Raw genomic sequence first — 21,352 nt, 5'->3', positions numbered from 1 at the left:
AGAAAACCCCCATAAAATAAGTAAGGGGCTTTCTAGAAGCAGATATGTGTACTGTATCTCACAGCAGAATAACCTACTTTTAAACCTGACAAATGAATCTGATCTCTGTAGGACATTTAACTTTCCAGTAATAGGAAACTGCCTGATATATGCTAGGGAGGTAATTCTTCACTATGTTTCTTCTGGAAGATAGCAACAAATAATTTCAGCATTTTTCTTCCTGCCTGAGAAAGTCTTGCAAAACTACAATTTTTAAAGGCCGTTCGCAATTAATGACTTATTCTGCATAAAACTCACATGTGGTTGTTCTGCACAGAAGACAGCATTTTTTTGTGCAGATAATAGCATTTGTGTAGAGAGAGGAGTATTTCAATGTAGAATTATTAATACTGACAGAGAAAATGCTGTTTTATATGTAAATGAACCATGTGCAAATTTTAAACAGAACAAATTCCCAATTACATTTTTTCTGTGCAGAAAACAGCATTTTCAATGCAATTAATATTCTACATAAGTTCAGAACTGCAAAAATTCTTGTTAGTCCAGAATTCTATTCATTAGAGTTTCTCAACACTATAAACACATGTTTCTGACCATTTTTTAAAAAAAAATATTTGTTAATATTCTTTCAATTCCTCAGAGATGCACAATCCTTTACAGTACATACATAGTATGTTTTTATTGCCGTACTTTCCATGGTTTTGCTTGCATTTAACTCCTGATTTCATCATTTATGAAACCACACAGAAGTGTCTGGATTCTTGGATTCAGATCTCTTGCCTGCATTATACACCTTAAATACAGAAGGTCAGTAGTAGAGACCTTCTGTTTTTATGTACCTTTATTGTCCTCATTTACTTGCATCTTTTAGTGAGTAATGAACAGGGAAAACACTCCATCAAGACTAATTGTTCCCAGAATCTCCTAGACAGAAACAAGATCTAAGAATACAGCACTTATTTTCAAGGAAAAATAACCCCATTAGACATAGAGCCAACAACAGTAACATGAAACAATTTTAGAAGCAATAAATCTGGATTAGGCTCATTTAGCAAAATATTTTGATACTGGAAACTAGTTTAATTTCTTCAAACAGGCTGTTTGATACAGAACACACACATCAGGCATTTTACAAAATATAAAGTTTTGTATACCAGATTTGGCAGATACTGGTGAGGAAAAAGAACTAAGGGTTAAGTCACTGACCTAATGTAATGCATTTTTCCTCTGGTAAATTAGAATCAAACTCATTTGCAGTTAACCAAATTATTTTACAAGCAAAAGAAACAGCAGCACATAACCTTTAAAGGATAAAAAGCATATAAAAATGTTCCTGAAAACTAAGGCCAATCATTTCAAAACCTTTAAAAAAATGCTTATTTATGAATTGGCACAAAGGTTGTGCTAAAAATCAACACATTAAAACTTAGCACTTGCCCTTAAAAATAAATAGCAATAGAAATATGAGTATAGGTCTTTGTAAAAACACTTTGACTTTCTCTTATGAATAAGCCAATCTGTGATCATAACAAATGGAAATCCGCCTATTTAATTTAAGGCTCTACCACTTTTAACAATTATCTTAACTTCTGGGACCTAGTATATATATCCTAAACGATCTGGGGATTCTATGGGCAATTTGATTATTCCAGTCAAAACTAAATGCCTTCATTCAAAAGATTTAGAACAAAACATAGCAGTGATAATGGCATAAACTGTTTGAAATTAATAGATCTTTATACTTATTTGAAATGTTGTGATGGAAAGGGGATCTATAGGTACTAGGGACTGCCAAAAAGATAAATAAATTAGTCTACAAACAAATCAAGCCTGAAGTCTCACTAGAAACCAAATCACAAAGTGGAGGCTATTGTGCTTTGAACATATTATGAGACAACTATAAAGTTCCAATCCAAATCAAACTGGCTGAGATCACAACATTTTGTAGGATGTTATCACAGATGGAAAAGTGACTTTACCACACAAACAGCATATTAGATATTCTAATGCATCCTAGCAGAGATATAGCCTATGCCTTGGTAACTGTCACTCCTCACCATGTCTGGCTCCATGTGGCTGATGTGCGGCCCGGGCGTAGCTTCTGTGTGGTTTGATGTGGGTCATCTAAATGCCATGCCACTAATGTGGCCTGACCCAGACCATTTGGACCGTCTGTTTTGGGCCTATGTTAGTGGATGCATAATTACATTGAGATGGAAGCCACCAACCATCATTGAATTGTCTAATTATTAAATTTGACTACGGACAAGCATCGGCACAGGAGAAAATTCTGTTACCATCATCTACAAATTACCAAATCATAGTATGCTTCATTCAGTCATATTTACACTTGGAAGTTGCCTTCATCTGTAGCTCTGCTAAGAACCCTACACTCCTTCTTCTAATTTATTAGTAATTAACATTTTTGATCTTGATTTCATTTTATGTATTTTGCTATAATTTTTTTAACAAAATAAGATAATAAATTCCCCCCCCCCCCCGCAGATATTTATAAGTGAACACCTGTTCTATAGAGTGATCATCTAGGGTCCACTTGTATCGGAGACGGCTCCTCGAGAAGACCATTACTTTGGTCTTATTATAATGAAGTTACCCCAATCAGTTGCATCTGATTAATGGCACTTTGTAGTTTAACTCTTGCTTGGACAAGGGATATGATTGTGGTTTTGAACTAATATGTCTTGAATGTGGTGCTCTATTACACAATATGATAGAGTTGTTTGTGAGGTGATGGCAGCCTACTCATTGTTGTGTGTTTGCCTGATTGCGCAGTCCTATCCTTGCTTTTTATCCTTACTTTTTATAGACTGCCATTTGTTTATACTCTCCAATCTGCCTGTACATGAACCTGTGTTGTGTTTTAAATTGGAATTTTGTAATTGTGCTGGCCAAATGGCCGTAATAAAGTTATTATTATAATTTTTTTAAATTTTTTATTAAACATTTAAAAAGAACATACAATAAGACAAGTAGTACCAAACACATGAAACATACAATATTGAACAAACAATACAAAACACAAGTAATACATCCTATTGCATTTAAAAAGACAAAGGACAAAAAGGTGAGATGATATAGAATTAGAAAACAGATCACATGGTTTCCACCAACCAGCTATATGTTTTATGTTAACTTCATGAAAATAAAATCACTTCCTAGATGAAGTTTACACTTCTGTTAACTTACACTTCTTGAGTTTCTTAACTAATTTTTAGTTAGTTAGCATCATTTAGCTATAAAAATTAGCATCATTCCTATAAAGGGAAGAGAAAAGAAGAAAAACAGATATCAACATTCTCTAAGAACTATTTTATACATCATATCTTTTACAGAGAGAGAGAGTATAGTTATATCCACTAGCTCTCATGAGAATAAGTATAAATATAGAGACTGGTTGCATTATAGTCAGTTTCCTCCCGAAAGAAGGGATACATGTTTTTTTCCTTTGTAATCGATCACACACTTCCAGTCTTTTTCTATTGATTTTAAGTTTCCAATACCAATACTTTTCATATGAGCTGTCAATATGTCCATTTCCATTGCCTCATATAAACTGGAGAGCCATTCGTGTTCTGTTGGTATCATCAATTTTTTCCAGTTTTTCACGTAGTTAATTCTTGCTGTTGTGACCATATATAGCATTATTCGTTTCTTCTCTTGTATTATTTTTCCGTTTCAAACATCATATTTAAGAGAAAAAAGAGTGGGTCAAAGGGTATCTTAATCTGCAAGATATCCTCCATTATCGAGTGGATGTTCCTCCAGTATTTCTCAGCTGACTTGCAATTCCACCACATATGGATATAGTTGGCATCAGGTTTGTGGCATTTCCAACAAGAGGCTGTCCCTACTTTATATATCAAATTAATTTTGTTTGGAGACATATGCCAGTGGTGAAACATTTTTTAAAAAAATTTCCTTATAATTTTGGCATAGAGTAAATTTACTGCTGTCTCGCCAGGTTTCTTCCCATTTCTCGATATCAATAGTTTTTCCAACTTCTTGTGCCCACTTCACCATAGTGTGTTTGATTGTCTCCTGCTCCAGTTCTCTCCTATTAATTAATTTATAATATTTTGACATGTGTCTCATTTTGTCATCAAAGAATATATTCTCAAGTTCTATCTTGTCTTTGCTAAGTCCCATACAGGAGTTATCTACCTTAAAACGTTCCAAGAGCTGTCTGTAAAGATACCAATCGTTCAGAACATTGTCGCTTTTCAATTTTTCCAGTGTTTTAAATTCTCCTCTTTTGTTTAATAAGTCTTTATATGTCAACCAATTGGATACCTTGTAAGATTTAGTTCTTTGAAAGAAGGCTTCTTGGGTTGAAACCCAGAGAGGCATCTTGTGATAGAACAGTTCTCTTACTTGCAATCAAACCTTTAATAATGAGTTTCTAATAAATTGATGAGTGAAGTCTTTGTTTATTGTATCTTTCTTGTACCATAGATATGCATGGAAACCAAACTTCAGGTGGATGCTTTCAAGAGTTAACAATCTATTGTTCTTAAGCTTGATCCAATCCTCGATCCAGCATAAACATGCTGCAAAATAATATGCCTTTAGATTCGGTAACGCGCATCCCCCTCTTAGGATCTCATCAGACAATATTTTCCACTTAATTCTTGGCTTATGGCCATCCCAAAGGAATTTTGCTAGTTCCTTCTGCCATGTCTCTAGCTGTTTTAGTTGGGACATAACTGGTAGATTCTGAAATAAAAAATTGAATCTGGGAAGGATATTCATTTTAATCACTGACACTTTACCAAAAAATGTAAGATTTAGCTTAGACCATCTTTCCATGTCTTTTTTAGTCTCTTTGAACATCACATTATAATTATTCTGAAAAAGATCAATGTTTCTTCCTGTTATGTAAATCCCGAGATACTTGGCTTTCTTTTCTGGTTTAAAACCAGATATTTCTTGTAGTCTTTTTTCTTCGTTTTGTGGTATATTTTTAGTTATTATAACCGTTTTATCCTCATTAATTTTAAAGCCAGAGTGGCAACCATATTCTTGAATTGTTTCTTTTAAGTGGGCTATACTGTATATGGGATCTTCCAGATATAGAATAATGTCATCAGCGAACGCTCTAAGTTTGAAGCAGTGGTCCTGAATCTGTACTCCTTTAATTTCGTGATTTGCTCTTATTTGATTATTTAATATTTCAAGCGTTAATATGAATAGTAAAGGAGATAGGGGACAGCCTTGTCTGGTCCCTCTTTCAATTTGCATATTTTGTGTTCTGGTGTTGTTAACAATTATCTGGGCTTTTTGTTCACTGTAGATCGCTTTAATCCAACTCAGAAAATTGTCGCCCATATTTATTTTCTTCACTGTTTCTTTTAAGAATAGCCAACTGACCCTGTCAAATGCAAAATAAGATAATAAATTCTGTCTTATAAGATAGGAAACTGCCTTATACTGAGTCAGACTAATGATCTATCTCAGTGATGGTGAACCTTTTTAAGGCCGAGTGCCCAAACTGCAACCCAAAACCCACTTATTTATTGCAAAGTGTCATGTACCTCTGGCTTTCTAGTAACAAACTCTGGCAAACTCTGTGCTGGGGCGACAGCACATGTGCCCACAGAGAGGGCTCTGAGTGCCACCTCTGGCACGCATGCCATAGGTTCGCCATCACTGATCTATCTCATTTAGTACTCTAATCACCGACTGGCTCTCTGAGGTTTCAGGACTCAAAACACCAAGACATCCTGCCCCCCCCCCCAAAGCAGTTTGAGACTACTCACACTTTGAGGTACACACACACACACAATCTCACACACACACACACACACGCACGCACGCACACACACACACACACACACACATACATACACATACTATTAATTTCAAACAGTTTATGTATTCCTCAGAAACAGTGTCACTGTTTTGTTCTATTCTAAATATTAACTAAGTCATTTAGTTTTGGCTGGAATATATGGAAGATGTGAAGAATCAAACTGCCTGTAGAATTCCCAGATTATTTAGGTCCCAAATGTTAAGATAATTGCTAAAAGTGGTAGATCCTTAAATTAAACAAGAAGACAGGGATTTGTCCATTTGTTATGATACACACAAATTTATTTGTGCAGTTTGAGACTACTCACATGTTTGGATATGCATATGTATGCACACACACACAGATACACACACACACATTTGTGTGTGTATGGTACACACAAATTTATTTACAATAAAACACTTTTCTTGTGCATTTTTAACCCTTGTGTTTTTCACTCAACAAGGATAAAACTTTTAAAATACTGTAACTCAATTCTTGCATATGGCTATGAAATAAATGGTGATTTACGTCGGTAACCAAGGCTCAAATCCCACTGCTCCCCCCCCCCATGTATTTTAAATGAGAAAAAATGTGTGCAGGGGTAATTCACACCACAACCATGCCACACAATGCCAATAAAATATAGCAGACTGAGGCTTGTGGCTTAATTTTTCTTTCTGGTCTCAGTCTATGGCTCTTTAAACTGCCTATAGTTCAGATCTATGGCATTAAGTAAGATTACAGCTCCAGCCCTCTTGCATTCCTTGCACATTCACAAGTACTGTGTTCACTTGTAGAAGTGCAAGTGTTTCTCTGGAAAGCAAAATTAATTATATATATGGTGATATGTGACTGTTCTAATCAATTTACAAAACTAGCAAAGATCCCAGTTATCAATTAGCATGAGTTCTTTACAGTCAATCCATATCTAAACCTTTGCAAAGAATTTTTAATCTTGAACAGAGTGCAAGATCTACACACAGAGAGAAAAGCTGATCTGGGTTTGTAAACAGTTATAGTAGCAATGAATGCAGAAATAATTTATCCAGACATTTCTTCAAAGCAACATTCATGTCCATCTTGCAATGTGTTATTTGCCAGCAATGCCTTTCTGTGATCTACATCAGATAGTCTATACTAAAAGTAATAAATAGGCACAAATCTCACCTTAAAAATGACAACATTATGGCAAGGTACATTTCAGCTTCTGAGATTATTTTGTTATTGATCTGGAAATGCCCTTTTTGTTTTTTTAGCAAACAAACTTAAATGACTTAACAACAAACCATTGAATAAGAATTCTTCAATAAACTGAATTCAGTCTTAGGTATTTGAATCAAGCTAAAGGGTACTTTTAAAACTGTAAGTAGCTGATTCAGCAACAGGATTACTGGAGTACAGCTGGTCAAAAGTGTTGATTATGAACCTCAGTTGTCTAGTAAATGTCCACTGTTATTCTTAATAGCAGACACTCTGATTGCTACTGTGATTGTCAGTGCTTGTACTTTCTGTATCTCGTTCCTCTCTTACCTCAGCCCTCCTCCACCTCAATCAGGTGCAGCTCAATGATCTCATAAACTAAATTTTAGATCACAAAAGCCTCAGCCATAATAATTTTGTTAATCTTCAAGATGCCACCAGATTCTTTGCTTTGCTGCAACAGATTACTATGACTACTCTTCTGAGTAGATTCTGTCTATTTCACCGAAACCCTCCTATTTCCTGGCTGAGGAAAATATTAAACCATCATAGAGGCAGCACAAGACAGACTCCTGGAAGTTGTAAAGATGCCAAACTCCGGAAAAGGAGGGTAATAGATAGGTCATCCCATAATAAAAAAAGAAGAAGCAAAAATAGAGAAAAATATAGTTTTCTAATTTGAGATGCTGTTAAAATGCTCAGATACACACTGATGTATTTATTCAACATGAAAAGATTAGCTCATATGTTTTTTATAAGCCTTTGCTACAATGAACCCTCAGATATCCAAATGTTTAGTCTATTTATTATGTTTATCATAACTCACCAATCCATAGTACTTGTTTCATGAATTCAATAGCTAAGAACTTTTTTCCATTGTGTAAGTACACGCTTCAAAGAGAATGCAACATATTTGATGTTGGAAATGTATTTCAGAAATGAAAACCTTCGACTTCACATATTTCAGAAATACTTGTATCACTATTCAAAGATGAAAGGCAGCTCCAGAAAAAACTTTTTTATATTTAGAAATGATAAAAAGGAATTAGTACTGAACTAGTATAATCTGCCAAATACCTGCTTGGTGACTGCCATCAGACAAGAGTAAGATGATCTCTCCCTTCTCTCACTTTTCAACATTACTTCTTAACCTTTTATACCACCTTGCTCTTCTATATCAGTGTTCTGTACTACACCACATATTGTGGTTGCTGCATTTTCTTTTCCTACTATTTCAGCTTTTCTCCACATTACTACAGCAGAATTGAATAGAACTCTGGCTGCATCCGCACTGCAGAAATAATCCAGTCTGACACCCTGTAACCAATATGGCTCAGTATTATGGAATTCTGGAAATTGCAGCTTGTTGTGGCACTAGAGTTCTCTGACAGAGAATGCTAAATATCTCACAAAACTACAATGCGTAGAATTCCACAGCACTGACCCATTATTTCTGCAGTGTGGATGCAGCCCAAGATCCTTATATCATGCCATCATCAATGCAGACCTGCATATAATAAATCTCTACAGAAGACATTCTCCACACCTTTTAAACTACTGCTGCAACAATCCCTGACCATTTATATTCTGGACAACGGGAGGTGCTCCTGGAGATCCAAAGATCTACCTATAACTAAGGCATACAATTGTATCCATATCTGTTGGACAGCATCTTCCACCTGCCCCACCACAGGAACTGTAGTCCAAAAACATGCAGAAGGCTACAGTTACCTACCCTGATGACAGTTCAAATGATATGGCATGTTAACTGTAACTGAATTATCTTGTGGACAAACAGGCGCTGTGAGCATTCTTCATCCATTTGAGTCCAACTTGGCTGAAGCCAACTGTCCTGATACAACATGCATTGCTACAGCAAGAGAAACAGTAAATGCAGTAGTGCTCTATAGGCTGACGTAAGGCAAAGATCACTTGAACCACTGGTCTACACATTCTTTTTCAGTACTATTAGCTCCTTGCCATTCACTTTGCTTTACTTCCTTGGGTACAGTATCTTTCTTGTACTACAAAGTATAAATGCAGTAATTTACAAACAAGTTAAACATGTTTTTATTGGAGTGAACATCTTCAATTTCTTCTTACTGTACATTGTTTCATTTGACCTATGATGGTTTATTCATTTGTTCCTTACTTGTGCTAGTGAAATTTATATTTCCTAGATATCATTTTTTTTAGTTTAACACACAAACTGATGGTCAATTCTACAATATAACATATTCAATTTGTCTTGGACAAGTGTTTTATTAGTGCATGTGGATATGGTCAGCAGTTAATGATGATAGTTGCATAATTCTGTCACTCAGATGGCAATTAAGTAACCAAACCAGCCAGAATTACTCAAGCCTGTTCCTCAATACATTCTGGGTCTCTGTGAAGAGATCCACAGACCCTTCTCCAGATTTCAGTTACTTCCGCAGTTATTCTTCTCCACAGTTATTTCCATCTGAAACAACAGTTTTACTACAGTGACACAGCAGCTGTCAGAGTCCTTAATGATGTCACATACCAAACAATGGGAAGCAACATCTGTCCATCCATAAAGATAAGGAGGAGCATCTTATGTTTGTTAAGTGACTTTTTAGAAGGGGAAAAACATACATTGGGAATATATTACGCTCTAAACCACCAGTACTAACAAATAAATTTCCCTCCCAAACTATGGTATATAAATGCTTGAAAAACTTTGGAAAAAGCACCACAATATTAGGAGGACTTTCAACCTGTGCTTAACGTCCATCTAAATAAATTTAACTCACCCTGCAGATCATCATGGTCAACAGTAACAAAACAAACTTGACAGATGCCTAGAGACACCTCCACCCTATGAGGAAAGATTGTTTGTTTTTCTCAGCTAGACAAAAAAACTGGACTCCAGAATCAACCATTTTTCATTTTCCAGTGAAATGGTTAATCAACTCAACTCAACTGAAACTGAACAGATTTTTAATAGTGACCATGCATTCCTCATTAATTTCAATGCCAAGCAGTACCCAAACAATCCTATTCTTCAGGAAATTAAATTCTGCATTGTCTTCTAAGCAGCTGGTGGTGTAGAATATTAATAAAGAAATGTATGCTGGAAAATGCTCATACTTTCACTTCGAAAGCATTACTATGGGGATCAGTCACTTAAATCCTGTTTTAGCCCAGATACGAATAGACCCAATTGAATCAATGATATTTACCTAGGTTCACTCACATTCAACCTTTCTTTCAATGGATCTACTCTAGCTGGAACAAGCCAATATGATTCCAGTTGCTGAAAGTAAGACTTAGCAGGCCATTTGTGGAAAAAAAAAGATTTTAAAAATAAGAAAGAAGGGCCAAGATAAACCTGAACAGGAAATAAAACATGTTGTCCTGAGATATAAACAAACAAGTTCCCCCCAAATTCCTGACAATCTTATCAAACAAGAGAACTGAACGTGAATAATTAACCCTAGACAAAATACAAAACTCAGTGGACTACACAAAGCAGCGCTATTATAAACATGGTAATAAAAAACTGGAAAGCCAGTGTGGTGCAGTGGTTTGAACATTTGACTATGACTCTGGAGACCAAGGTTTGTATCCCTGCTCATTTAAGGAAACCCACCGAGTGATTTTTAGCATGGCACACACGATCAGGCTCAGAGGAAGGCAAAGGCAAACCCTATCTGAAAAAATCTTGCCAAGAAAATTCCATGATAGGGTCACCTTAGGATTGCTATAAGTCAAAATATCTTGCTGTCACATGAACAAAAACAACTAGACCAGTGTGTGCCTTAAGGCAAAAATCTGAGAGAGACACAACAGCTTCAGTAAAAACCAATGAAGGCACAAAAAAACCCTGACCTCATCAATGAAATCAATCATGAATTTGTGAGCTTTTATTCCACATTATTTCTACATTATTACCAGCCATTAATCTTTGATCTCAAACAGATTTTCTCTCATAACTACTCACTAGTCATTTGTGGGAAGAAGAAAAAATTGACAAATTGTCTGCTTTGAATCTTTCTTTATTGGTTAAGATCAATGCCATTAAAATGTAGGTTGTGCCTCATTTTTCATTCTTATTGCAAACCTTACTCATAGATTTAGATACGGCTAAACTTGCAAGATGGCAACTGCTTATTCAAAAATGTATCTTCAAAGGTGTAAAACCTGGATTTTGTACATCTTCCCAATATAGTACTATAATTCATTTCAGTTATAGTCAATGGTCTAGATAATTCACTTTGGCCCGAAACAGATAAGCAAGAAAGAGTGGCTTCTGGCTACTTCGGCAAGATGTGCAGATGATGCATGCTCCTGGATTGTCTGGAAGCTGTGCCGAGGCAACCTAAGGTGGTCCAAACCCGGCCACAAAAGGAGCGTGAAATAACCATTCCATGCCAGTGGTCTGTTCCCTCCTCTATGTCAGCAGTGGGAAGCTGGCTGGAGAGTTTTTATTGAGTGTTTATTGGATTTTAACTTTGTTTGTATAATTCTGTATTATATTGTATGAAATGTTGTGCACCGCCCTGATTTTATAGAAGGGCGGTATATAAATAAAATTTTTATTTATTATTTATTATTATTCTGAACCATGGCAGTGGCTGGCCTCGGTACCGCAGCATCTGTTCGCTGCGGTCCTGCACTGACTGGGGTCCACTCACAGCTGTAGTACCAATTCCATCTCCATTCCATCCTTTTATCAATCATTTAATGTTTGAGGCTAATATAAATGAACAGGTAACAAAGTAATGAAAAAGAGGAAATTCTATAGACTTAATAATCTTATAACCATTTCTTTATATCTCCTACAACAGAAATGATCTAATCTGAATAGCTCATGGTTGCACTGTTTTCAAATATATAACTTTGTGATACAGCTGCCTTATGCCTCACAAATGCCAAGATCCAACATACATTCTCAAGGCCTTGTTTACAACCAAAAATTTAGTCTCTAGAGCAGCGGTCCCCAAACTGTGCCCTTTAAGAGATTTTGGACTTCAGCTCCCAGAATCCCAGACTATTGGCCAACATGGCTGAGGCTTTTGGAGCTGAACTCCAAAATCTCTTAAAGGGCGCAGTTTGGGGACCACTGCTTTAGAGGGTTAGTATATAGATACACCACTTGCTTTTAGACTACAGTACTTTGATAGCTTGGTAACAGGGTTGAAAGGATGGTGGTAATTAGAACTAATTCTAACAATCACTGAAGCTAAATGTTGACAACATATTGACCGCTTTGGGTCCCACTTTGGGAGAAAGGTGGTATAAAAATAAAATAAATAATAAATAAATAAACAACATGCCTCAAATTCCTATCAACTTCCCCTAGAGGGCAAGAATTTATCATGGGCAACCATCGGTCTTTCACTTGCTATCAACATTACAAAATTTACATTATATTATGGAGGTACTATGGGTTTTATTCATATGGTTCTTTTATTCTATACAGCTTCAGTGCCCCCAGGTTGTCCAATTTTGGATGAATATCCTAAACTTTTTATCTCAGATCAATTAGTACAGTCCTGTAAGTGCACTAGTTTTGCTACCTATATTTAAACAACACACTAAGACATATACAATTACCCTCATATTTATTCTCTCTGACAAGACTTGAAATTGCTGAACACTTGTTGATATTGAATGGTCGGCTCAACAACGTAGGGATAACAGTACTGGAACAGATCCCCCATGTAAGGGAAGAACCCACTATATTATCTTTGTACTTCTTAGTACATGCCCCCCATTGCTTTATCTGAAATATTAGAATACCCCTTTCTAACCATAATAAGTACTCTTAAGTAGGATCTGCATGGAGCAGAATATTCTGGGAGCAGCCTGGAGTAGTCTAGCTCCACAAGTGTCCTGACATCCTCCCATTATTTGGGTACACCTGCAGTGAAACAGGGCAGCTGTTCACACACATATCCTGCTGTGCCATTGGCACAGCAGCCTAATGTCAGAACAAATGTCCTTCTGACTTCATGGTGAGTGAGTGACTCACCACAACTGGTGAACCAGACAGCACAGTGGGGGACAATGTAAACATCTGCCCTGTGTTGGGACAGAGGGCTCCATATCTTCTGGGCTGATCTGGAGCAAGTAGTGAATTATTTTAATCTGTTATAAGAGGGTATATCACATGTTCTGTGCTGAACTGGCTGAACATCATCTGGACTGGACTGTTCACACCAGAATGGGGGTTTGGACTGTGCATCATTCAGACTCCCCACTGAGGATGAGGAGAGGATTTTTTTTAATTTGACCCATGAATACAGGCCCTAGTCTGTATTTAGAGGAAGTCTTGTGATAAGTTTATCTTGGATCCTGCCCATTATTTCTGATCTTTGTTCATTGCATTTTTCTTCTAAATTCGTTTTTAAAAAATGAATTCTGTTCTATCAACTTGTGATATTTACAAACTCTAGTTTTTTCCACATTATTGGTAAACTATTCCATTGGATTTGTTAGCTTAAACCTTGTTTGTTGTCATTCATTCCAAAGACAACCAAGACTATTTACTATAGAAAACATTTACCAAACATTTACAGCATATGATAATCTTCCTCTCAGAGTCATAAGCCACAGTAACCAAGTTGTCCAAGTTACTGTGGTAACTAAAGCAGATAATCACCTCTTCAGCTGAAGTAAAACAACAACAACATATTCTAACCATTTTAAAAAATCTGTCCACTGAGGTAAGACACCCAACTCTCCCTGTGGTGTCCTGTGATATTTAATATTTAAGTCAATTAGATGTGATTCCAGGCAGTCCTCCATCAAAGCTTCATTCAGAGTCCAATCTGTTTACCTTCTGCTTCTCTACATTTTTAAAAAGTGTATCTTCGGGCATCAGTGATATTATATACCTTCAAATAAATTACAATTTATGATGACCCTATCATAGGGTTTTCTTGGTCAGATGTATTCATGGGAAATTTCATTTCGTTATTGCTTATTTCATTTATGGCTGAGAGTGTGACTTGCCCAAGATCACTGAATGGCTGAGTGAGTATTTGAACTTTAGGCTCCCAGAATCCTTATCCAACATTCAAACCAATATGTCACACTGGCAATATTTTGATTGGTTATTATTAATATTTTGCATTTATTAAATAATAGAGTTGCCCTTCCTTTTTCTCAATTTTAGAGCTCTGAGGCCTACACAGGCTTCCTTCATTATCACCAATTTTAAAAATCCATTAACTGCACTACAGAAATAATGTACTTTGATACCATTTCAATTTCCATGGCTATAGAATTCTGGGGTTTGTAGTTTTATGATGTATTTGGCTTTCTCTGGAGTGATGCAGACAGGCAGCTTGGAGCAGCCTCTGGAATCTCCAGCCATGAGTGCCCCACAATTGGCTGGGGACCACGGTGCCTGGCGGGCCCTCTCTGAAAGTGGGCTGCCAGCCGCTGTGGTCCCAAATGGGCCACCAGCAAGAAGTGGACTTTCGTTGCTCCTTTTGCCAGTGGTCGCAGGCCGCCTTAGGCAGCCTGAGCAGCTTCTGCCCAAATGGGGGACATGAGTCATCTGCATGCCACACCCCTGAAGCAGCCGGAAGCCATACCTTTTGGCATATCTATTTCGGGCTTCTGTCAGAGAGATTTGATGTCACCATAAACTACAAATACCAGAAACAGCGCAGAGCCATGGTAGTTAAATCAGTGTCATTATTTCAAACTGCAATATTTCTGCTATGCAGATTCAGCCTAAATGAGCGTAAGATCAAAGATGTTTCTGTTTCCTCTCCGTCTTTTTGTCATATTCAACAGTAGAAACATTTGCCTCCTTGTTTTGAAGCCTCATATTCTCAACTATTGTTGGGTTTTTCTTTCCTCTTTTGCCATCAATTCTTAAATGAAAAGCAAACAATATGAAACAAACAGCTGGATGATGCTAGAAAAGAAAAGTCAACTTTTATTTTCTACCTTTTTGAATTTTTATTAGCTATGAAGCAAATTTTCAGTAGTCCAACAGCCTTCTCCAATGATCTCCTGTGCAGGGTTTTGTAAATGCAAAGTTGAAACTGACAACTACAGTTTCAGGCATACACTATAAAGTAAAAGTTTATGAGAAGGTGAAAATTTAAGCCTGAAAAAAAAATCTTGTGATGATTATGATGACTGCAATATGATTGATATTATATTTGTTTCTAGAAAGTGCCAAAGGTGGTCTATGGCAAAGTTTTGTTAGCCCAGTTGTAAAAGTAAAAAATATTAATATAACAGAATCATCCATTTTGCACAGGCAACATCAAAGATTTTAATGTGGATCTTGATGTCATTCACTGGACCAATCTTCCAGCTTGGGTTTTATTACGTCTTTACAAAATTGGCTAAGTACCACAAACACCCTTTGATGTAGCATCAAAGAGGGAATTTTCCTAGACTCAAAGTCTGAAAGAATTTCCTTTCCTGTCATGTGTGCTCTGTCTCCTCGAATATGGCTCAACAGCAATAAAGTAGTGTTGTGCACCTGCTTCATGTGCATCCTGGCTCAGGGTGTCAAGACATCCCCACTTTCTTCTCTAACAAAGTTCTAGCCAACACAGCTAATCATAACACACACTTAACCATACTCATGAAGATATATATAAAGTGCTACATGCATCAGTCATGCCGTAATATATCTAAAAGGAAAACTGTATATTTTCTCCTCTAGCTTTTTTTCCTTTTTATTTTCAAACAGAACCTCCACTAAAAGCACTTTTTAAGAGAAATACATGTGAATTTATTGGGCAGGGAGCCATTAGAGGACACTTTTGCTATTACCTGTTTCTGAATTCCATTCTTGCAAAACTACAACACAAAGTGGATTGCAGTTTTGGATAATTTGGTCCCACAGAACTCTTCCCCAGCACCACATTTCAAACGAGTCGATTTTTTTACAATCAGCTGTCTTCACTGCCCAGCTTTCACATCCATACATAAAAATGAGAAATATGATGTCATTGACAATCCTAACTTTGGTATCCAATATATATCTTTACACTTCAGGCTCTTGTATAGCTTCTTTTTAGTCACTCTTTCAAGTCCTAGTTGTCTTCTCCTTCTTTTGTATTGTACCCAACTGCATATAATTATTCCTTCCAAGCTTAATTTAAAAGCATTTGGCAGTTTATACATTTATTTGTAAACAGATAGGTAAATAGATAAATACAGAATAGACTGGGAATCTTATTTACGGGAATTCATTGGGCCCAACCTCCTTTTTCCAATTATATGAAAGGTGTTTTTATTTATGTCTGTCTTCATGTGTTCAGGGATACCCTACATGATGTGGCAAAACTTTTTTTTTTACAAATTGTTAGCTTAATCATTTTTTTAAAGTAAAACTCAGTTTTAACTGTACACAGAAATCTAAATAACTAAATAAATCTAAAATAACACCATACTTTTGAGTAATCTTATTAACTCTGGAGGTCTGCTGAATAATTGAGTTGTGGCCCTGAAGTACCTACAATGTATTTAGCTCCTTGACTGGATGTGTTCTCCAAGGTATGTAAACAAATGACCACTGATATAAACCAGCCACAGGGAAAGGCTGGAAAAGATGCAAAGAAATTTACTCTGAAGTATCACTCATTGTTATACATGCTGTCAAAAAGAAAAAGAACCTAATGCTCAGACAAAGCTAATTGCTGCTGCCGGAATAGCCCAAAGTTCTGCTACACATTTCATGTTATTTTACAAATAATAACAACACTTAATAAAACAAGCCAGCAAGAATACAGACAACTCTACTGTATTTCCTCCCTAATTCTTTTTCATAGTATACAAAGGTTTCAGTAATAATTAAAACAGTCTGCATGGAGAGCTCATATAAATCAAGTGTTAGATAATCTCCCTCATACATGAGAACATTTTACACATTTACTCAAAAGAAGTCCTAATGATTTCAATGGCATCTACTCTAAGATGAATACTGACAAGATTACAGACCAAATGTAGCAGACAGTACATGGTGCTGATTCACAGACTAGGCATACAGTCAAAGGTGGATATTTAAAGACATAGCTGTTAGTCTATACTTTTTGAACAGATAAGCATAATGTTGTGGCATTTTTAGACTTATTCAACATCAGCTTTTGTGGAGGTCACATTCTTCAGATGTCAAAGGTTGGATGGACCAGGTTAGATGTGGTTACTTCAAATGTGAACATGTTGTACTTAGCAAGAGATGAAGGTTGTAAGATTGAGCCCCAATTACAATTCTGTACTTAAAATAATACAGTGGGGCATTAATTCCAAGTTGTTTCTCTTTAACAAAAGCAAGCCCAAATTTATTTCATACAAAACTCTATTTTTAATGTCATGTTTCATACAATTTGTAATCTGAGTAAGTTTACTTGTCCATTGTGGTTAAAATCATTAAACAATGTAGTCAAATATTCAAACTCAGAAATTGTAAGAAATTATTCATAACATGTCCTTTTATATATTTGCAACTCCTATCTTAGTTAATAGCAACACAAGGCTTTGAATACACTAAAAAAGGAAGAAAAGTTTTCTTAGTGATGTTATTCATAAGAAGGAAAAACAATACCACAATATCATAAGTAGGTACCCAAAAATTATAAACATTTCAACAGTATGTTACTTGATTTCATACTGGGGAAAACTGAGACAGCTTACAACAAAATGCCATAGTTACATAACATTACACCTAAGATGGAAAAGAGCACAATGTGCTAAAGTGATACCTGGCTTGTATGGTCAACTTTTCTCATTATATTCTGCAAATAGAGACTGTTCCGTGGCACTAAATGGCCAAATGACATTTGTTGATTTAAAGGCTTTAAAGTCTTTCACCACTTAGATACAAATTAAATATATTTGTTTTTGGTAAGCCAGGCAAAAATACTGCATTCTAATTCAAATGTACAGAAAGTTTTACATTTATAGAGGAGGATAGCAAAGATTGTTGATCTACCCAAAATACATTACATTTGCTTTCTCATACTGTGCTTTACTCGAACTGTTCTTTGACTATAGAATAAAATGGAACTGAATGGAGGCAACACAGGAAAAAGGTTGTACAAACTATACAACAGGCAACAATGAGGAGGTCTAATTAAACATTTAGAAATAGTGCATGCAAAGTCTGTAGTATGGCTTCACCAACTCAGCAATAGTAACTTACTTGCATATATCATCTTCTGGGTCCTCAAGCCCAAATTTTTCATCAAAAGTGAGTTGTATCAACATATTCTCCTCCACTGCTACTAATCGCCACACCAATACTGTATTGCGGGGATAAGTATATGGGAACTTTGGGCTGTGAATACTTCCATTTGTAGACACCGTAATAATCTTCTCATGTTGTGGCTCTTGCACCCCTACAACAAGAGAAATACAGACAAGAATAGAGAAATATCAATTACTTCAGTCAACTATAACATGGGCAATATGATCCAAAGAGCTACATTAGGTTTTCCCAATGACATTTTGATGTTTTCCTTTGACTGCCATTCCACCATACCACATTGCTTGACCACATCATAAACTACTTACAGAATTTTCACTGTCAAAAGAAATAAAGGCTGCTATTTGAGAAACATGTTCTAATCTACATTGGCTAAGCAGAAAATATATGTCTGATTGCCAGATTAAGGACAGTGTGAAGACTTCCTTTTCAGAGATGTGCTTAATTCCATTATTGATAAATTGAAATCAAAGATCCAAAAACCAAATGGTTTACTACTGGTCCTCTCTCTCTCTGGATAAGTACAATTACACCTTTTTTGGATAAAAGACAGTGATAAATCATAAGTGAAAATTTACTTTACAAAGACTGTTTTTAAAAATAGAAGCATATGGAATAGAAGTTAGCATAATTAGAAAGCAATGCTAGAGATCAAACTACATATATCTTCTATCATAATTCTAGTGAAAGCATTTACTAGCACAAATAAATAATCATATTTGTATTCCTATAGTATTTTTTCTTTTATCTTTCATGCTCTGTTGTATCTTCTTTTCTAGCATGGCAGTCAATTTGTGCCTGCTGTAAATATAGCTCCTCACATCCATAGGCAAGAACAAAAATACAGCACAGAACTTGCAGGTCACTGCAACAGATCTCTCGCCTTCCTTGTTCTGTCATCCTATACAGGCAAAGCCATAATATTCTTCAAAATCTCCCATAAAACATCCACCCCGAATGGTTCTTGTCCTTCTGTTAGCTGACCTTCTGCTTGCCCTGTTACAGAGACTGAAGAAGCAACTATATAAAGAGCTACTGGCTGCTAGCTTCAACCTCATCCATCACTCTTGTACACATATGCTTGGTGACTATAAGTTGCATCAAGGTCTGGTTCAGGGAGGACATGAATTAGCAATTAATTTACATGAATACACATGCATTTGTGAAGGAGTTATTAGAAAGCAAATCATGATGCTATTCATGTTGTGCTGGGTAATCAAGAGATAACATACCAAATGATTTACCTCTGTTTGGGATTCTGGATTCATTCTAACAGTTTGCATGGAATGATGTATATCATTGGAGACTGCCATGGTTGCCTTAGTCCATGATCTCCATCTGGGCATCGACAGGGGAAGTGTGGTCCTGTTAGTGCTCTTGGATTTCTCAGTGGCCTTTGATACCATTAACCATGGTATCCTTCTGGAATGCTTGAGAGAGTTGGAAATTGGAGGCTCTGCATTGCAGTGGTTCCATTCCTACCTCTCGGGTAGATTCCAGGTGGTGATGCTGGGAGACAGTTGCTCTTCTGAAAGAGAGCTAACATCTGGCGTCCCTCAGGGCACCACTCTGTCTCCTATGCTGTTTAATATTTACATAAAGCCGCTGAGTGAGATCATCTGGAGACATGGGTGTTATCAGTATGCTGATGACACCCAAATTTGTTTCTCCATGTCTCGGACTGCTGCAGTGACTAAGAATGGTATCTCCCCTCTGAATGACTGAGGTCAGTAATGGTCTGGATGAGGAAAAATAGACTTAAGCTGAATCCAAAGAAAATGGAGGTAACCCTAATCTGGATGGGGTCATACTTCCCCTAAAGGCCTGTGTTCATAGCTTGGGGGTTCTCCTGGATTCATCGCTTCAGTTGTCATCTCAGATAGATGTGACAGCCAGAAGTGCCTGTTATCAGCTTCGGTTGATACACCAGCTGCAACCATACTTGGAGCTGGGGGACCTAGAAATGGTTGTACACCCATTGGTAACGTCTTTATTTCTGCAATGCTCTCTACATGGGGCTACCCTTGTGCCATGTTCGGGAAGTTTCAATTAGTTCAAAACATGGCAGCCAGATTGGATGCAGGAAAATCAAGATTCAACTGAATAAAACCTGTTCTGAAATCTTTGCATTAGCTGCCCATCAGCTTCTGGGCACAATACAAGGTGTTGGTTATGACCTATAAAGCCCTACACAGCTTGGATCCAGCTTACCTGTGGATCCAGCTTACCTCCTCCCATATAATCCTTCCCACAAACTCAGGTCCTGTGGGAAGATCCTACTGCAGTCACAGAAAAATAGATTGGTTGTGACTTCCCAGAGGACCTTCTCAATCATCGCTCCAAAAATTTGGAATGACCTGTTGGAGGAGATCCACCATATTACATCTTTAGATGCCTTTAAAAAGGCAATTAAAACGGATCTCTTCCACAGGCCTTCCCAGACTGATCTCCAAATAGTTTAGGACTACTCGCCCATCCAAATAAGACCTCTTTACCACTATTGTTATCACTATTTTAATGATTTAAATTAATATTATTTTGGATTGTAGGAGTTTATTTTACTTTATTTTATATGTGCAGGGGGAGGAATGGAGCGTTGTGGGAATGAGAGAATGTTTTGTATAATTGTATCGAATTTGCTGTTACCCGCCTTGATCCTTAGGGAAAAGCGGGCTACAAATAAATATTTATTATATTATTATTGGTTATTTCATTTCATATGCACAAGCACATAAAAAAGCACGTTCCTGTAATATTGTGCATTTGGGGCACTTTTTAAAGAAAATTTCACAAATACCATGTTTTGTAGAAAAGATATTTTGCATGATATATTTTTGCATAGGAATTATTATTTTATTGTTTATTACCATTGCTGCTAATAACTTTCACAGGCAAAAACTCCTGCATTGGTTGAAACCACTCCCCAGCCCTCTATTTTTAATGTGGTATCTTGACACATTGAGACTTGCTTTCTTGTCAAAGATAAGAAAATTTGCAAATATTTTTCAGCTCCCTATGTGCTCATGTGAAAAAGAAAATAAACTACTGAAGCCTCTGTGGAAATATTGTAAAATAAATTCCTTCAGGACTGTTGCAAATGATGGTATCAAGTGCACTGTTAAACATGTCAT

General features: G+C 36.5%; 1 protein-coding gene across 1 annotated transcript in view; it reads right to left on the bottom strand.

Annotated features, from left to right (window-relative positions):
• PDGFC (platelet derived growth factor C) overlaps window positions 1-21,352 on the bottom strand; it is a 148,202-nt gene that overhangs the window by 50,388 nt on the left and 76,462 nt on the right. Inside the window, exon 2 of the mRNA XM_089525617.1 lies at window positions 18,159-18,354. Coding sequence (XP_089381743.1) covers window positions 18,159-18,354 — 196 coding nt within the window. The remainder of the gene's footprint in view (window positions 1-18,158; window positions 18,355-21,352) is intronic.

The sequence above is a fragment of the Sceloporus occidentalis genome, unplaced genomic scaffold (genome assembly GCF_023333645.1).
Source record: "Sceloporus occidentalis isolate IW3139 unplaced genomic scaffold, rSceOcc1.0.p SCAF_5, whole genome shotgun sequence".
NCBI classification, from domain to species: domain Eukaryota; kingdom Metazoa; phylum Chordata; class Lepidosauria; order Squamata; family Phrynosomatidae; genus Sceloporus; species Sceloporus occidentalis.
This window is presented reverse-complemented; position numbering and strand designations above follow the sequence as displayed.